A 17,760-nucleotide genomic window follows, 5' to 3' on the forward strand; every position below is an offset into this window, starting at 1 on the left:
GAAGGGTTCGGGGAGAATGGCAATGGTGCCGCCCAATGCAACGACCGACCACACTTGACGCATTGCACCTGACCAAACAAACGCCATGGTTGCCGGGAAAGTACACGCAACGGCTTCGGTGGTGGCGCTCAAGAAGCGGTCCGCATGTCGTTGATTCCACCGAATTTCCCTCTTTAAATAACAGTTTTGCCCTGTTTCCACTATACATTGGGTTAAGCTTAATGTCCCCCATCTTCAGTACTTTCATATGGTATTTGCCGCATAGGCGGTTCTAGCCTCTAGGAGACGCTCTCCCCCAACCTTGTGTTTCTCAGCGCAGCGAGAACGCTCCTGAGCCTGACTTCCTGATTGATGAGGTGAATCGGACTCAATTTTGGGACTAACTTTGGTTGCGTCCTTTCGTGCCATATAGGTTGATGTCAGGCCCGTAAACACGCCTTGTTCGACCCGTCCCACCCCTAAATGCGAGGGTGCTATCGTTCGTCCAGCCGCCCCGCTGTGACGCAGCGCTTTTACATACTGTCCATACGCTACGATCTTGGGATTGGTTAACCTTAGGTCCCCGGAAAGTTACTGGTCCTACTTTCCCCGATATGCTAATCGTGCAAGCTTATCATGAGCCAAGGATGGTCTACTTTTCTCCCCGGCTAATCAGAGTGACTTTTTCACTTGCAGATTTGGCCACTTGCTCTCAGCAATTCTTGGCCAAACTGCCCGTGTTCTTTGTCACCAGGCCTAACCGCATAGATGATCTCTCCGGCCCCGGGGCGGAAGTTCTTCGGGAGACTTGGCACCCAGCTGACTACGTACTGAGGCCGTAACGTCATCGCCAGAGCATGGCTTGGCTCCGGTAGTCTAGAGGCTCCAGCCACGCACATGTTTCCTGAAAGCTGGTGGCCATACATCTGGAGATCGGAGTTCAAAAAAACATCATCCTTCCTGCTCTCCTTCTATTTACCGTTCAATTCCCAGCGCAGGCATGTCTTCAGACTCGCAATCAGGCCAGCGTGAGGGTGGAACCCTGACCGGAATGGTTAGAAGGCAGTTCAAGCGACACAAATCCACCATGAGCGCGCGGTCGAGCTGCGGTGGTGGTTTGAAATTAGGCAGGCTAGGGAAGAGAGACCAAAGTCCTGTAAATCTTTGCCTACGCCGAGTTTTATCCAATGATAGGCTAACCGGTATATTAGGCCCAACCAATACCGCCGGAAGCGTCAGATTCAGGATGCTCACTCTCGGAAATTGAAAGCCTAGGGTCTGCTGGGAGTGACGCGGGACCAAACACACCCGCCGCACTTCAAGAGGTCTATGAAGCTGCCTCCGGCAGTCACATTGAGCATATTGATGGCGTTGTCCACCAACCCGACTCGCCTTTCTCCGAGCAGGAGCTGAAAGATATCTTCTCTGGGGCTCCACACTTCCTTTTGGAAAGGGGGAGAAACTCGCTCTGGTACCCACATATCCTCTTCCCCTGGGATGACAATACTTCCATACAAAATCTGCGAGACCGAAAGCCTCTGAATCACCCTTCTCACTCCCTGTCGACGCTTCATGCACATCTTCCCGTATGCCAAGCTCCAAATGATCCACGGCCAACATTGAAATACTGGACCCAGAAAACAGAGGGAAGACGGCCAACTTTCGACCTGGGTGTGTTCGAGGTTCCGAATATGCTCTCGGCTCGGGCAAAGGAACCGGGGTGTGTTGGGTTTCGCAATTATTTAGAACTTCCAATTGCACACTCCTCTAGGTATATCGCCCATACGCACTCGGACCCACAACACAAAGATATATTTCCCGGGTCCCTTTCCAGCCGTCCTAACGATCCATATTCATACTGTCGACCGCGGATCATGGTTGACCGTGCAGATCTACTCAGGGAAGGCCCTACCGCTTGGCGCCGCCTGGGGGTTCGCTCCTGTTCCATGAAGGCTATAGCAGAGCGGTTGGAAAAGCTGTGTGGGGTTCGTGAGGATGTTATGTGCAGATATCAGCAGAAGAGTATTCTAGACAACGAAAGCGTTACACAACTCAACGACGAGTTGTTCTCGAGATTTTTGTACCCTCTGCCGAGGGAACTGAGAGACTATGTCCCAGCCGAACCGGGTAGTTTGAAGTATCAAATCGTCGTGCTGATGCAAATTCTTGCTGTTAAGGGGGCATGGATAGACTTTAGCCTTGTGGAATGGAGGATTCGTGCGGGACAGCTGCTGTGGGAGGTGCCTCCTCATCTGGATGGCGATTGTTTAGACCCAGTCCCAGATGATGGAGATGATGGCATCGAGCGGAAATGGCTTCTCTTTCAGATCCTTCTGACTGGAGAACTGGTGCTTCGGGTTGACGCAGCTGTGAAACTCGGCGTCATTGCAAAGTCGAAAAGCTTGCTCATCACGCCGCAAGACATCTATCAAATGAATGAGATGAGAACACATCAGATCGACTGGGGAATTATTTCTGGCCGCCGAGCTGTCGAGAACCTGACGTTCAAGTACAGCCTGCACGAAAAGATTGAGGAGCAGCCACCCACCGCTCCCAAGTCCAAATCTAGCCGCATCAAGGCGAGATTTTCCCGTTCGAAGCCGAAGGTCCCCCAAACCATAGACTCTCCGTGGCATTGCCGCCTCCTCCCTCGTTTCCCCATGCGACAACTTGAAGGGCTGTTTGTGTTCGCAGAAGCACTGGAGTGGCCAGGAATTGAAAAGATGAAGGAAAAACTGGCAGCTAAAGTTTCTAACGCTTTAACAGATGAGCACTCGATGATAATGGCGTTTGATTCGCCGTTAAAAACTACCGCGACGTCCCATCACCGCCTGGAGCGGCAGGACATGTATCGAAAAAGCCTAACAGCAAAACTCATCCACCTACAAGTCCCGCCAGATGAAGCCGAAAAAGATATGTTATATCTGGGGGGCTGGGCATCTCGATCCTGGCTTTCTGGATTTATCATACCTGGCGAGTCAACCAACGATCTCTTGATAGCGACTCTACTGGAAAATGATACGCACGCCCTAAAACGGCTAGGACCGATTGCGAATTTATACGGTGGCTTTATCTATCAAGGGAGAAGCTACTGGAGCAAAGTATGTATCGTGGGCCGTGTTCTAAGCACGTTCTTCCCACGTTCACTGTGTATGGGGTGGGCGGGATGTAACATCATGCCTCAAGACGAAGATGGAGAAAACATCATCAATTGTTGGGTCGAGATTGCCTCGAAAGATAATTATGTTTCCCGAGGGGAAGCACGTATTCATCAGGGAAGCAAAATACTCTTAGAGTCATCCCCGCTGGGGGCAGAAGGAGACTTGACACCTAGGGCATTCTCTCTTCCGATCGACCACCAAGACACAGAGTGCCTGACGACCAACGTCTGTTTTGAACGGCTCACGCTTTCAGTTCACGGAGATGAAGGGCAAAGGGGGGAGCCAGGATCCGGTATACCACGAAAAGCGTCAGCGTTGGTAAGTTTCAAGGTCTCTCAGCACGATTCCAAGTCGGAGCTGGTTACCTTCCCTCTGACGTTCAACGTCCAATTCATCTCGTCATACACCTGTCTGCCTCCGCCTGGATATATCGCACATTTATGCCCCAGTGAATCGAGAGCCAGGAGCCAGCCAAGCTACCACCGCCACGTCCACCCCTTCGTCTCAGACGACTCGGGGGGAGAAGGGGACGTCGGCGAAACGGAGATGCTTGCCCGGAAGCTAAGACCAAGCGGTCAACCGCGACTTCCCGGGCATCCGCTACACACAGTATCCTATCCATACCGCTATATTCCGATCTCTCTGCTAGCCAAGATGCCCGTGCTGCAGCAGCTCAAGCCCCGGATCAGCTTTATGGCGCATCCGGATGAGTTCCTGGGCTTTGTGGACCCGACCAGACGCTGGCGCCGTTTGCGACGACGGGAGACGTACATAATCGACGCTCGAGGGGGCGTGGACAAGGAGGCGTACGTGCGAGCGTGGTGCTCTGCCGTAGGAACCGATGCCGTTGTTGCGCGGATCGGACGGACGTGCCTGGCTTGCTCTATTCGCGAAGCACGAGCAGCGAACGTGCCCGTTGTCGTTCGGGTGGGCGCAAGGTCCTGTGAAGGTAGCATCAGAGGAAGCTCGGTCTCGGGCCAATCTGGGAAAGCTCTGTAGTTGTATATGGCTTATTCTCGTGCTCTCAATTCTCCTTCTTCGTCGCTGTTTTGTTCCGTTCTTCTGGTGTGCATACCCTGTCTCGTAAGACCCTGTAAGAGCCTCTGTCAAGAAATGAGAAAAGTGAAACCTGCTCATCAAATCATCAATCCATCACCATTACCCAGTAGACTAGAGTAGTGCCCAGCGCAAGGTTGCCACGCCGCGTCGTTGTGCGCTGCCCGGCGAAGACGCCTCGGTGGCCGAGGAAACGCGACGACGACCTCAAACACCCCGCCCTCAAGAAACTTGGCTCGTGAGTAAGCTGGTTGTTTTGGTTAACTAACTATTAACTACCCCGCCAGCGCCGAAACACTCCTCGCCAATACAACAAACACGAAACGAAGTGATCTCTCTCTCACTCTATCTCTCTCTGACCTCGATTCGGTACGTGCTACACTAATCAATTCATATGCGGTTCTATCCGTCCTTCGCCCGTCCGATTCCATCTTGCTCCAGACCGCTCAGACCCTCTCTGCCAGCTCCCAGATACACTCATCGACTGCTTGCTTCCCGTTTGCGCGCATACAGCTGCGGCACAGTAGACATGTCCAACTACAGCAAGGCCTGCTGCTCGTAAGTCCTCACCGTCATCGTGCATGGACGGGGTCTGGAATGGTTTGCTGACGCATGGCCGCTTTTTTTTTGGTTTTTGCTTTTTTTAATGCAGTATCCCACCAGTGATCTCGTCCGGGTACGAGACCAAGGGCAAATACATCACCCTCAATGGAATGAAGACCTGTATCTTGCTCCCCCATCAAAATACCTTGTTTTGCTTTTGGCGACCAGGGTTAACTAGACTAACTCGAGGAAGATGTCACCGGTCCCGAATCTGCCCAGGAAGCCATCCTCGTCGTCTACGGTAAGTTCCCACCAACAATTACCATGAAACAAAAAAAAAAAAAAAAAAAAAAAAAGAAAAGAGAAGAAAACCACCCGCCAACATTCAAATAATTGCACCATAGACATCTTCGGCTTCTTTCCCCAGACCCTCCAAGGCGCAGATATCGTCTCCACATCCGACCCAGACCGCAAGTACCGCGTCTTCATGCCCGATTTCTTCGATGGCTCCCCAGCCAATATCTCCTGGTACCCTCCCCAGACCGAGGAGCACCAGCAAAACTTGAGTCAATTCTTCCAGACCAAGGCTCCACCGCCAAACACCCTCCCCCGCATCCCCGGTGTCCTCGAGGAAGCTAATAAGCTCGCCCCCGGCGGCGCAGGCTTCAAATCCTGGGGCATGATGGGCTACTGCTGGGGCGGGAAGATCACCTCTCTCGCCGCCGGCCGGGATTCTCTCTTCAGGGCCGCCGTGCAGTGTCATCCTGCCATGGTGGATCCCAAGGACGCAGAGAGCGTGACTATCCCCATGGCTCTTCTGGCGTCCATGGACGAAGAGGTCGACGTCATCGAGCAGTACAAGAAGAACCTGAAGGTGCCGAATCTCGTCCAGACCTGGCCGACGCAGATCCACGGATGGATGGCGGCGAGAGGAGATCTAGCGAACCCGGAAGTCAAGAAGGAATATGAGAATGGGTACAAGACCGTCTTGGCCTTTTTCCATGAACACATGTAAGGAACAAACAAAAAGAATCATTCCAAAAAAAAAAAAAAAAGGAAGCCATTTTGCCTGCAATATGCATAGTCGAAACATGTGAAATGGAGGGTGGTGTGAATTGCTGTCACAGTGTCCCTTCTCTACCCTTGCCTTTCCTTTTCTTTCTTTTTCTCATTCTTGTTCTCTACCTTTAATTTCCATGTTTGTCCCCCAAATGTGAGATACACAGAAGAAAACATCCCGAAGGGTGTCATGTGAGACGCTATAAATAATTCCCATGAATGATTGACTGACCAAACAAATCCACTTTTCCCTCCATTCAGGCCCGGCACCACCTCAAAGATCTAAGATTCCTTTTTCACACTGATGATCTCTCCCAAGGGAAACGTGATCAAGCGGGGAGCCAACATTACTCCCGGGGGGGGGTTGTCAGGGTGGGAATTAATAGCCGGTCGGTTTGCCAAGAGCAACAGTTAACAAGGGTTCGCCGGCTGATCTGGAAAGGGGGGAAGGACGAAATGGTACTTGGGCTGACTTCATGTACGTAATGTCTGCTGCGACAGCGAGAACCTGTCCATCGCTGAGATTGAATCATAGGATCACCTTTAAACATGTGAACTCTGTGGCTATGCTTTCGAGCCCAAAAAGAAAAGAATTGGAAAAAAAGAAAAATAAAATAAAAGGAGGTCAATGCAGGAGAGCTTGAAAGATGCGCTCCGTATCTAGTATAATGTTCCCTGTTTCAAGAACGAAATTTGGATGCATCAGAAAATAATGGAGAGCGATTCGATCTCCTTTCCTCCGGATCACAATGTTTCATTTATGCTTTAGTTTCTTTCTATTTTTCTTTCCTTTTTTTCTGTTTCCCTCTCTCATCTGTTCTCAATATGTTGGACTTCAAAATGCATAACCTACTCCCGTACTCCGTACAGAGATGAAAGTTTTGGCCAAGAACAGGTTGTTCCATCTAATCCATGCCTAATATGTGCGAGGATTTGGTCATGGTATTGTATATGGAGTCTGTATGTATGCTGCCTATTGTATACACCAGAGGCATTCGGTTCGTTCCAAGATGAAGAAGGTAAGAAAGACGGCAGCCAAAAAAAAAAAAAAAAAAAAAAAAAAAAAAGGAAAAGAAAAGAAAAAGAAAATATATATAAAAAGTTTCCAAGATCTGAAGAACCGAAAAACCCAAAACGGTAATATAGAAAGTGTGGAAAAAGAAATAGAAAAACAAAAATCCACGGAAAAGAAAAAAAATCCCAAAATCGATGAAATTGAAAGGGAGACAAGGAAGTATCTCAAATTCAAATCCGCCCAAAGTCAAACCGGCAGGAATCGAAAAATCACACCGGCCGAGTCAAAGAGTCGGCAGGGATGGTCGACTCATCATTCCATGCCTAAAAAAAAAGTCAAAATGAAAAAGAAATACACCAATGAAATGAATCAAAAAAATCCAAAAGAAAAGAAAAAAAAGAAATGAAAAGAAAAAGTACCCAAGCTCGACTTGCCTGCGCGAAATGGGGAAAAAAAAATTCTCTCAGAGAACATTCCAAAAGTAAATCGTTACTCTCGGAGCACGTTAGTCGTCAAAACCGTAGCCGGAAAAAACGGAAAAGGGTATATGAACCGCACGAACTTTGCTGTATTGGAGAGATGGAGGGGAAAAAAGAGAGAGAGAGAGAGAGATAGAAAAGAACGGAGTGTAGTCACTGGCAACCCCTGATGCCGAGAACTGGAAAGCCAAAACACGCAAAGCCGTAAAACAACTGATGCCCCTTTGTCTTTTTTTTATCTACGCCCTGCTAATGGGGATGAACCAACACCGAGATGAAAATGTGCAATGCGCCATAAACAATTCTTTCCGATTCAAACTGAAAGGACGATAAGAGCCGAGGCCAGATCACCGTAGAACCCTTGGCCGGTGTCCCAAGAAGGGCAAGAGGGAGAACTCTGCAGCGGTGTTCGGGTCGTAAAGCGATATGTCTGCATATATAAAGGGAGGATTATGGTTTTTGCATCGGATGTGGAACGCCAGGGTCAAACGGCTGCAGTGGGCTGGTCACAATCGGCGCATCTTGCTTCATGTGGGCGTACGGGACCCCACTGTCTCCGTACCAAGGGGCCATGGGATCTGGGATTCCCGGAACAATTGGCTGGTTGGAAGTAGAAATATCTGCAGGAGCCATGTTGCTCCAGGTATTGTAGGCCAAAGACTGCTGCTGAACGTCATATGAAACAGGAACGTTGTGCGGTGGTTGGATTCCGGAAACGGGCACGCTCATAGGAACTGAATACATCCGGGCAGGGTTTCCAATATGAGGCTTATACTCCGAAGGTAATGGTGCATGTAACTGGGCCGTGTACCCTGGGGCAGTAACCTCAGGACTTGAGAGGGGCATGGTGCTGGGTTGCAGGTTCCAAGCTGTCGCGTCTGTCACGATGCCAAACGCGGAATTTCCTGTAACGTTGGGTGGAACGAGTCCTGTAGGACTTGCAGTAGCACTCAATGCAGAGATAGAAGAAATAGGAGTGGTCATTGGCGTACTTTGATCCCAAATGGCACCTGTCGGTGAACTCGCCTGGAGCGGGGGAGGGACGCTAGAAACCTGCTGATCGTAAATGGAAGAAGCATCCCATGTCGCTGGTTGGGCTAAGGATTGCACGGAGCTGAGAGCTGTGGTGGGGTCTATGCGAGAGTTGATTAATGAACGCCTTGAAATAGACGACCAAATGTGGCAAATGACAAACCTGGTGAGTATGGCGACATTGTCGTGGCCCCGTAGGTACCAGGGTTGAAGGTCGCCATGTCCGGAGTCGCGTTCACGGGGATTGAAGGATACGGGAAATAGGAATCTTTCTGCTCCATCATCGGCCCGCGGCCGAGAAGTGTGGGAGTGGTGACCATCGACGCGTCCGGCGTTGGGGGTTCTGCTTTGGATCCTGCGCGACTTCTTTTCTCCACCGGTGGTTGTTGGTCCACTGGGTAAAAATGGCATTCTTTCTTCAGGCGGATGCAGTTCTCGCATCGTCCTTGGGCGTCATCGGGAGCAAGTAAACACCGGATCTTCCTTCGTCTGCAGTGGACTTTTATTTTGAAAGATAAAAAAAAATCGGTGAAGCGTCAGCAGTGTCGCGAAGCGATCCCAGGCAACAAAAGAAAGAAAGAAAGAAAACGTCAAGTCGTCGCAAATCCGGCTCGTTGACGGCTCGCCTGCAGATATTGATTAAACGGAGATAGTATGCTTACCGCAAGCAACGGAGGTTCTATGGTATCCGAGTTTGTTTCGTTTCTTGTCTGCAGTGCCGCCGGTTGAGGCCTCCATTGCCAAGCCCTGTGAAGATTCCTGAGATATGTTGTCGGTGGACGGCTCCATGCATAGTTTCTTCAAGCCGGTCACGCGCTCCAAGAGGCAACAAAAGCGAAGGGCCTATTGTTGACTAACTGGAGTAGACTGTGATGGGGAATCTGGATGTGTTCTGGCTCCCATGCGACACGGAAGGAAATCTTGCGCTGAGATTATCAGGGTTTAATGCCATGCCCGAAATGACCCAAGGCTGCAGTTCTCCACGCCACAAGCAGCCGGCCCCCAAGATCTAGTATGAACAAGAGGGCATCAGAGACCGCAAGATATGATCGCCCAGTATTATACTCCCTATTCCGGGGGGGTATATTGATGGAGGGATTTTGAAGGGGGACAGATTGAAATGGGTTGCCGCGGGTGGATTATAACCCAGGAGGCCAGGATGCAGAGAGGAAGGCAAGAACCCAAATACGAAGCCAATTCATGCGAATTGCTTATGAGAGAAATGAGGGGAGTTGAAAGAGGAACCGAGCGAAAAAAATAAAAAAAATAAAAAAGGGCCCCGGTCCGCAATTTAGAAACGAACAAAAAACGTAAATAGAATAAAATAGATAAAAAAAATAAAAAATAACCCAAGCTAACTAGCCATGGGGTGAAACGCCCAAGACTTTTTTGCTTGCTCCTGCGCGGTGTGCGTAACCAAGAGCTTAGTGACCACACAGTCAGGACATATTATTAGATTGCAAAATTAATGGCCCATCGGACAGGTAGTCTAACCAAAAACAACATCCACCCGCAAATCATTAAAAGCGGAGAGGCATAAATTAGGCTACTTCTGGCCTCGATTTATGGAGGTGCGAGCGGACCACTCACTCCACCCTTCGAACCACAACGCCACGGAGGGACGAAAAGAAATTAAAGGCCATCAATGCTGCCATTGGACGCTGAACCAGGTGATGGAAGCATAGATGGAGCAATGATCCAACGGAGAGAAGAGGGTTCTGGGCCATCGAGTTGATGAGACCTTTACAGTGGTGATCAGCGGAAAGCCACATGAGTGTTGAAGAAGTTTATGAGTGAAATTCCTTGGACAGTGTGACCTCAAGACGCAAGTATCTGGATGTACAGAGTACTCCGTACTCCTCACAAGAAGTCAAAATATGTATATAGATGTAGCTTTTCTGACGAGGGTGTTCCTCGCGCCAGCGCCCAAACAAGCTTTGGAGTATTTCCTCAGCTCGAAGGGCACACTGAGAGGCCGCACTATACGGAAGATCATTAACATCCTCCCCCCCAAAAAAAAATAAAAATGAAAATAAAAAAAATAAAAAAGGATCAAGGGTCCGGAGGATATGTATGTCTGGACATACGGTACATCCCTGGACACTGCCCGATAGCAGCCAAAATAAAGTGCGCTTTTTTCCCAAACACGCAATGCCATGCCATGCTCGTCACCGGGGCTAGTTTCTTTTTCCTCTTGTATTCCCCCCCATTGCTTTTTCCTTGCCTTTCTTTTTCTTTTTTTTCTCTTCCTCTTTGCCAATCTGGCCTCCCCTTCGCGTGCTGCCGGCTCTGGACACGATCCGAGGATTCTGGGAATCTGTGGAGTAGCGGTGCTTTGACGGTCAATGCATGGAGGAAGATGAAACGTTTTGGATTCGGACGGTGGCGTGAGCCGAAAGGGGAAATGATGACTGTGCCGCTACCTTTCAGCCCGGTCTTGTCAGCAACGATACGCCATAAATACACTTTCCCGCCAATCTAGCGCGTAATATTCGCGATCCCTGGTAACGAGACTGTAAGGCCGCCGCCTCGTAGCCAAGCCAGCCGCGTTAAGGATGACCACGCTAGTAATTAATACATACATACATAGTATACAGTTTCGCTGCACATGCCCTATTGAATCTCTCTCTCTCTCTCTCTCTCTCGGCTGTCCCTGAATCTTAACCACGGCTCTGGCTGAGTAGTTCACGAGTTGACGGGGTCAAAACTCCAGCGTCTTCCATGCACTAACTACCGATGCGCGACGTGGCTGATGTTCCCCAGAATGTTGCAGCAAAAAAAGGTCCCCGAAGAGGGACGCGGGTTTATCCCAGTCCATCGCATGTCTGATGTCCATATATTGGTCCAATGAAGCAGCCTCTATCTAGCAAGAACCAAGCTCATCAATGTGCGGTCCAGGCCAAACATTTAGGGTTAACATTCCCAACCATTCCCGCGTCGTGCCAGCTCCGGCTGGCCGTCCCTGGCCCGCTGAGCACAGGACCAATCAACATCTCACCCAGCCGCTGTCCAAAGGCAGACCGCGCCTATTATTCAGCGTCTTTGACGCCTTTTTGCGCGGACAGCAGCTCTGAGTTTGATTCCCTGGCTAAAGGAAGGGACGGAAAAGGGCGCAAGCCACAACAATCGAGTCCAAGGCAAATCCAATGCCCTTCGGACATCACATTCGGCCACTGAAAAAACCTGTAACTTTAAAACCATGCATGTGCTGTAGCTCCTTCCCAGGCTCGAAGCTTCGGCCAATGAATACACACTGCAGGGTGTTGGCGTCCCAATGCCCTTTTCTCCCCTCCAGAAAACAAAGCCCCCTCACGGTCAGGTTTGCACGATGACACACATGGCTGAACAATGCCCATTCATCCGGAACGAGGCCTGACGGAGTCTGGACATTGATACCACCCCGTCTCTTCAGACATTGAGTATAAAGCCACTGAGACGCAAGCGAAGCCAAATTTTCCCACTGATTGGGCAAACGTGCCCGGCGTCTTCACTTGATTGGGACGGCCTCCACACCAATGGAGTTATTAACCCATTCTCGATTGTATCGGAGCGTTGCTCGATGTCAAATCGGAATTGTCTCATTGGGTTGCGGATGGGGAAAACGAGGTGTTCGGATTTGCCGAGGCCTTCTCGCCTGAGAGCGAGTTGCAGGCGGATTCAGGGCAAAGGAGAAGATAAGATCTGCATCCGGAGTGTTAATACTCCGTTCTCCTCCTCTCTTCTGATTGAACGCCTGGTGTCCATCCGATCGCCAGCTTTAGCGTCACGAACGTTGTCGAAATTGGGCGTTTCCAGGATGCCAAGCCAGTTAGCCTACCGCGAAACGCTCTGAGACGACACCACCGCCCACCTATCACGTCCCCCGTCGACCACGGGCCTCCCCCACTCCCCGTACCGGAAAAGCAAACCTGAGATCAGTTTCGCACAGAAAGAGAGAGAGGGGGGAGAAGCGAAGGCCACCAGATTGCTACATACATCGAACCCACCGCGGCGCCCTAAGCTTCCATTCCTGGCCAAGTGTGTGAACGCTAATCTGGCGTCGAAAGCCGTTCGAGCCCACCAGACCGTTCGCCTTTTTGTGGTTGTTCGAAGACCGCAATCGACTGGGCGCTTTGACCATCTCTCGTTAAATTAAGGGATCATCTGCGCCTCCACCCTCTCTCGGCTGCGTGAACCTCCATTTCGCCCATCGTCCCAGGGCAAATAGATGCCGAGAGGTCGTTATCCCGGAATGTGGCACGTTTCATCATTCATGCAGTCGGAGCGACCATCCATGGTCCTTTTGGAGGTGTCAGACGTCGGATTCAAGCTCCAGGTTTCAAGGCTTAAGGCTGCTCCCAAGAATTCCGGGATTTTATAACGGCCAGGGTACCCTGATCCTGGGATGTTATATAAATAGGTCGACTCTGTCACAGGTTACTGAATCCATGTTGGTAACTTGCATGGGCTGCATATCCCCGGCGCGAAGTCCCATCTAGTCACGGAGGCCGCCGAATCGTTCTGTAAGTGCAAACATATCATCTATCTTGGCAGAAAGCAGATTGCAAAGCATTCTCTTTCACATGTTTTGCTGGAGGGGTTACCAACGCATTCTTGATTTGTCGACTCGTTATCGCACTCACTACTCCGTACGGAGCATAGCACACTGTGCTAATTTATGAGATCCACATCTTCATTTTCCACAATTTCCATAGCCAACATCAACCAATAAGGTGCACTACCCAAAGCTGTTGAGCCCTTCAGAGTGGCCACGGTGTGGTTCCCCTTTTCCTTCTAGAAGACTGTTTCCACAATCGTACTGCATTAATAGATATCATGTTTTCGAACAATGTGCGATGCGTATGGAAAAATGAGACGACCCAGTTTGCGCTGAAATTCTTATCCATTCCCGGTCCAAAGAGTTCGTGCGTGTTGGATTTCTCACTCGAGACCTTTCTATGCGCACTAATCCCTGATAAAACCCATACGACGCTGGATTCCAATCTTGCGTTAATAAAAAAACATCAATGCTTTTAACCGAGAAGTGGAGTACAAATAAGATGACAACCGCTGATCTCAAACAGCCGAAAGACGTTCTTATCGACCGAATAGAGGATCGTGAATCGCAGGCCCCCGGCATAAAAAAGCAAATTCGAGTACTCCGTAGCAGCGACGAATTCAAGACGATATCAGGATTCTTCCCTTGCGGCTGAAATCACTCCCATATGTACGGAATACGTATATGAACATCGATCGCAACAAGGTTTAACATCGCAAGCAGCTTAGCAACTCCACCAATTCACCCTGGTAGAGGAAGCCAGACTTCTCAAAAATGTTCAAATTCTGCCTGGCCACCACTATCTGCTGACGTGGTTCGAGGACCAGCGGCTTCCAATATCTAAGCGTTAAGATAAGAAGCACGTCAATGAACGCGTCGGGGAAATACGGAGTGCATCCGGCCAAGTCATTGAAGTCGGGATCGGGCTGACGACTCGCATTCTACATACACCGTATCATGCAAATATTCACCCAAAATGTTGAAGATCAATTCCTACACCTCGGCAGAGGCTTCGACCTTTGACTTCGTTGCAAACTGCACATCCTGGACTGGCCATGCTTGAGATGATGATTGAACGATAACAGCACCGGGAAAGAATCCACAAGAAGCACCATGAGAACAAAGCGAAGAAAAAGAGTGATTTCGGAGTCTGCGTGGAGCTCGTCCTTATCACCGCTGTTCTTGTGGATACGACAGAGCCGCAATGACTCTTACTCCCTGGCCTGCACGTCGTAGGCCGGCCATATGTATATCTCTCTTCGTGGCAGTTGGGCAGTAGAATTTCACAATAGTGACAATCTTTCCCGACCCTGGATTGTCAAGACGCGAAGAAGATCATAGCTAACGACCCTCGCACCAGTGGATCCCAGAATCAATGCCCGCAGCAGCATGGGAACAGGTTTGAAGGCCATGATGTCCTGTTGGTGGGTGATCAGTTCGCTGTTTTGCGGATATCAGAATGGTGGGACTAAGCTCTGATTTATCCCTTGTCTTAACAGACGAGAACTTGACAAATCACAAGCTCGCAATTATGTGCTGAGTCCTTCGCGCATCCTCTCGGCGATCCTCAAGGCTTGTTTATCCTTAACAAGGCGATTAATAATATAATCGCTGGGAAGTTTTGAGCTTTGTCTTCAAGATCGTCGTTCTTGCCTGCCTGGTTGGCATGGATATGGCTAGGAACTGGACTGAGCCACTGATGCAAGCTGGGCGTACCTGCATCTGACGTTACATATCCGGGGTGTGCATCCCTTTGAGATCCGAGTTGGCCGCTGTCGTCATTTCAGTGGTCACGTCATCAGCGTACGCTTCTCATCGGAAGCCCGTATATTGCCTGCTTCTCGGATTCGGTTTGTTGAGGGGAACTTGAAGCAAAACAAGCCCCTTGGAAAGATAGTGCACCGAGAGTGTATCCAGGGCTGGGAGCCTTTGTAACTTACAATTGCATACCACGATTGTCCTCAATTATCGGACAATTTTTCTCACGCTGTCAGATGTGCGTCGATGAGCACACCTTGGCGATCGAGGGCCCTTCCCGCGGTAACAACCCCTGCCAAATTCTGGAAGGATAGCTTTACGGTTGGAATCGAGATACGGCCCGATCCTAGGAATATCCACATTGATACACTGCTCATCCATGATGACCCGAGTCTGACATTGCCCTACCAACAGCAGCAGCAGCCAGGGTTACGTCGAACATAGCCAGTCAATTCTCGTCTGTTGGCTCCTTGGCCAAACAAGGATCTGAACGACGCCACTACCCTCACCTTCGCCGCATTCTGCTTTTCTCTGGCCAAGTAGGTCATCCAGTGAGCGGATGTCTGCATTCCACGACGTTGAAGGTCCATTCTTGGTTTACTAGAACATTAATGCCTTCAATCCGGTGGTATTGGCGTGTTGACCCCCGTGATCAAGTACTCAACGTGTCGCTTAATCATTCACCCTAGGCGAAGAGATGGCCCCTTTTCCCGCCGCCCCCAAAACTCGACATAGTCGTTCATTAATGCTGAACCTGAGCCAGACTATCCGGCTAGTGGAGGGCATCCACGGTGCAATGCCAGAATTGCGTTCAGTAGCCTGCTTCAGAATTCAGAATACTTACTCAAAAATAGGTTGCACTTGACGGTGTACTCTATTTATTTATTAAAGGTAGTGACGCGTCAAAGCCATGGGACATATGCAACTCTGGAAATGCGGTATCGTGTTGACAGGGTGTTACGATTGGATCCCTGTAGCGGTGTTTGTCAAATTATTGATCTCACCGCTGCTGCGATCAGTCATTCGTGCGAGGTTCGAAGCGTGTCTTATCGAGATTCGTCAATCAGGCAACTTGGATATTACTCCTGAAGGGATTGCAAGCGAGCCCCAAAGTTTCATATCTGAAAACAGTTAATGCTGCGTTTTGAGAAGGGAAAAGATGAAGAAGGTTCACGAAGCCCTGTTAGTGGACTGACGAATATACTTTTGCATCCGTTCTTCAAAGAAAAATTGCCCGGAATGTTCGAATTCTTTCACTCTCCCACCCAGGACACGGATTCGATTTCAATGATGCCGGTCGCGTTTGGGGGCAGACTTCCCAATAACAAATCCCGAGCCTGGACTCTCACTCCCAGCATCAAGTGCCCTCGTAGGACACGGAGGTTGACGGGCTCTATCTCGGAGACATGAAAATTATCCCCGACGAGTCAACAGCTCTATTTTCTTTTTCTTTGCAGATGAGGGCAAACGCTCAGAGTCGTTGCTTCAAGTTGGAGGTTCCCCTATCTTTTATAGATATTGGAAGCGGAAGTTGGCATTATGGAACTTCTGTGAATGAATCCCGGACTGGTTTCTAACGGTCGTTAGGCAAACGCGAGTTCTTCTTTGGGGGATGCTCTGGCTTTCCCACCTTGCGAGCGCCGTGGAGGTTTCCAAAGTTATCTTTCTTGATATCGCTAAATCCACCGTTACTAGGAAGTGGCTGGAAGCTGAGCGCGTAGTCGCATCAGAGATATCTCCATATCACTCTGGTTTCATTTTAGCACGCTAAGCTAAACATGTATGTATGTATGTACATAGGACGCCGATATCACTCCTAACTCACATATGACCTACGTAAAGACCCCAACTCCGACAGCTCGCTTTCCAACTTCAGCCAGTCTTCTTCGGGAATTACGACCCTCGAGTTAGAATATCTGGTAAAAAATCGTTCGATGAGAATCTTGCCAGCATACCAATCTAGAATATCCGACCTGTGAAAGTCCGAAATCCCTGTTGCATCACAGCATTCCTGACAGAGTCCAACCATCTTCATGGGATCATACACTGGAATTCGTCTAATACTACGGCAACGTCGGCAGTATACCATTTCTCGGCCTTGAAAGCTCAAGGTGATACCAGGTTCCCATTTATTACCTCTGATCGCACATTCGGTACAAAATCTTTTATAGGCATCAGCGTGTCCTTTCCTCCGTCGTCGCGTCACCTGGGTATCGGCAAAATCTTGTTCAGGCAAACGCCGAAGACAAGAATAGCATGTTAGTCGCGGGTCATGATATCCAAAATCCCGACTGAACCCATATACCTCGAGATTAAAATCTCTCTGCCGGTCCATTAGCGCCTCTTTTATTTCTTGATCCAGTAAGGTCCGGATATATTCTTCTCTGGATTGGGCGATCTCGAAGTCAGAGTATATGGAGCGGAAGTAGGTGTTGGTTGCGCGGAGCATTTGAAGGTCACGATAACCCAGGTAAGAGGCTAGTTGGACATGTATATCTGTAGGTAACTCGAGGAAGGAGGGACAATCATGACTTAAACGCCCTTTGGTGTACTCTGGTACATCGATTGCCCTGATGGCTGGGGAGGATGAGCTCTCCATGTCGGCGCAGGCTGCAAAGCGTTCATTTCAGGAACTTTGCCGCGTGATTTTGGAAACGCATGCCCGCATAACCCTTAAGCCGATTGTGAGTGTTCCCCAGAAGAACCGTGGGCATGCAGGCAGATCCTCAGGTCCTTGACTTTGAAACCAGCTTCAGCATCCTCGAATGGCGGCGGTCCCGGTGTTGAGCCGATGAAAAGACCAGATGACGTAGTTAACTTGACTGGCTAATTAGTTAACTAACCAACCACTCATTTGAAACAGACGCCAACAGGACAAACAAGGCAAACACCAACTGGTCATAATCTCTGGCTCGATGCGCGACGAGGAATTCCGATCTAGAAAAGGGCGAAGATCTCCATTTGTCTAGGGCAGGCTTTTTGATTGTGTCACCGGCTCAAATATGTATGTATGTATGTACATACAGTACAATACATACGGAGTACATACTAACTATATCCTTCTCCGACAAGCTAGGATGCAAACCTTGGTATACCCAAGAACCCTCCATAATTGTTGTTTTCTTAGCATATAATGACGAT

The 17,760-nt window shown here is 49.6% G+C and overlaps 5 protein-coding genes across 5 annotated transcripts; 3 read left to right on the forward strand and 2 right to left on the reverse strand.

Moving 5' to 3' along the window:
• Positions 1-979: 979 nt before the first annotated feature.
• On the forward strand, positions 980-4,185 carry D8B26_007091 (uncharacterized protein; the record flags this gene model as incomplete). Its single annotated transcript, XM_003071944.2, has 2 exons — positions 980-1,135; positions 1,191-4,185. 2 exons carry the CDS (start codon positions 980-982, stop codon positions 4,137-4,139), a joined length of 3,105 nt encoding a protein of 1,034 aa, XP_003071990.1. The 3' UTR covers positions 4,140-4,185.
• Positions 4,186-4,725: 540 nt separating this feature from the next.
• D8B26_007092 (uncharacterized protein) lies at positions 4,726-6,084 on the forward strand (the record flags this gene model as incomplete). Its single annotated transcript, XM_003071945.2, has 5 exons — positions 4,726-4,754; positions 4,849-4,919; positions 4,993-5,040; positions 5,144-5,750; positions 6,060-6,084. The coding sequence occupies 5 exons, from the start codon at positions 4,726-4,728 to the stop codon at positions 6,082-6,084; spliced, it is 780 nt and encodes a 259-aa protein (XP_003071991.2).
• Positions 6,085-6,760: 676 nt separating this feature from the next.
• Positions 6,761-7,219, forward strand: D8B26_007093 (uncharacterized protein; the record flags this gene model as incomplete). Its single annotated transcript, XM_066125416.1, has 1 exon — positions 6,761-7,219. The coding sequence occupies one exon, from the start codon at positions 6,761-6,763 to the stop codon at positions 7,217-7,219; it is 459 nt and encodes a 152-aa protein (XP_065981498.1).
• A 523-nt stretch (positions 7,220-7,742) lies between these two features.
• D8B26_007094 (uncharacterized protein) lies at positions 7,743-9,062 on the reverse strand (the record flags this gene model as incomplete). The annotated part of the gene is made up of 3 exons (XM_003071946.2): positions 7,743-8,425; positions 8,488-8,823; positions 8,987-9,062. 3 exons carry the CDS (start codon positions 9,060-9,062, stop codon positions 7,743-7,745), a joined length of 1,095 nt encoding a protein of 364 aa, XP_003071992.2.
• Positions 9,063-16,435: 7,373 nt separating this feature from the next.
• D8B26_007095 (uncharacterized protein) lies at positions 16,436-17,218 on the reverse strand (the record flags this gene model as incomplete). Its single annotated transcript, XM_066125417.1, has 1 exon — positions 16,436-17,218. One exon carries the CDS (start codon positions 17,216-17,218, stop codon positions 16,436-16,438), a length of 783 nt encoding a protein of 260 aa, XP_065981499.1.
• Between the last annotated feature and the right edge of the window lie 542 nt (positions 17,219-17,760).

Source organism: Coccidioides posadasii, chromosome 4, assembly GCF_018416015.2.
Source record: "Coccidioides posadasii str. Silveira chromosome 4, complete sequence".
Lineage (NCBI taxonomy): Eukaryota > Fungi > Ascomycota > Eurotiomycetes > Onygenales > Onygenaceae > Coccidioides > Coccidioides posadasii.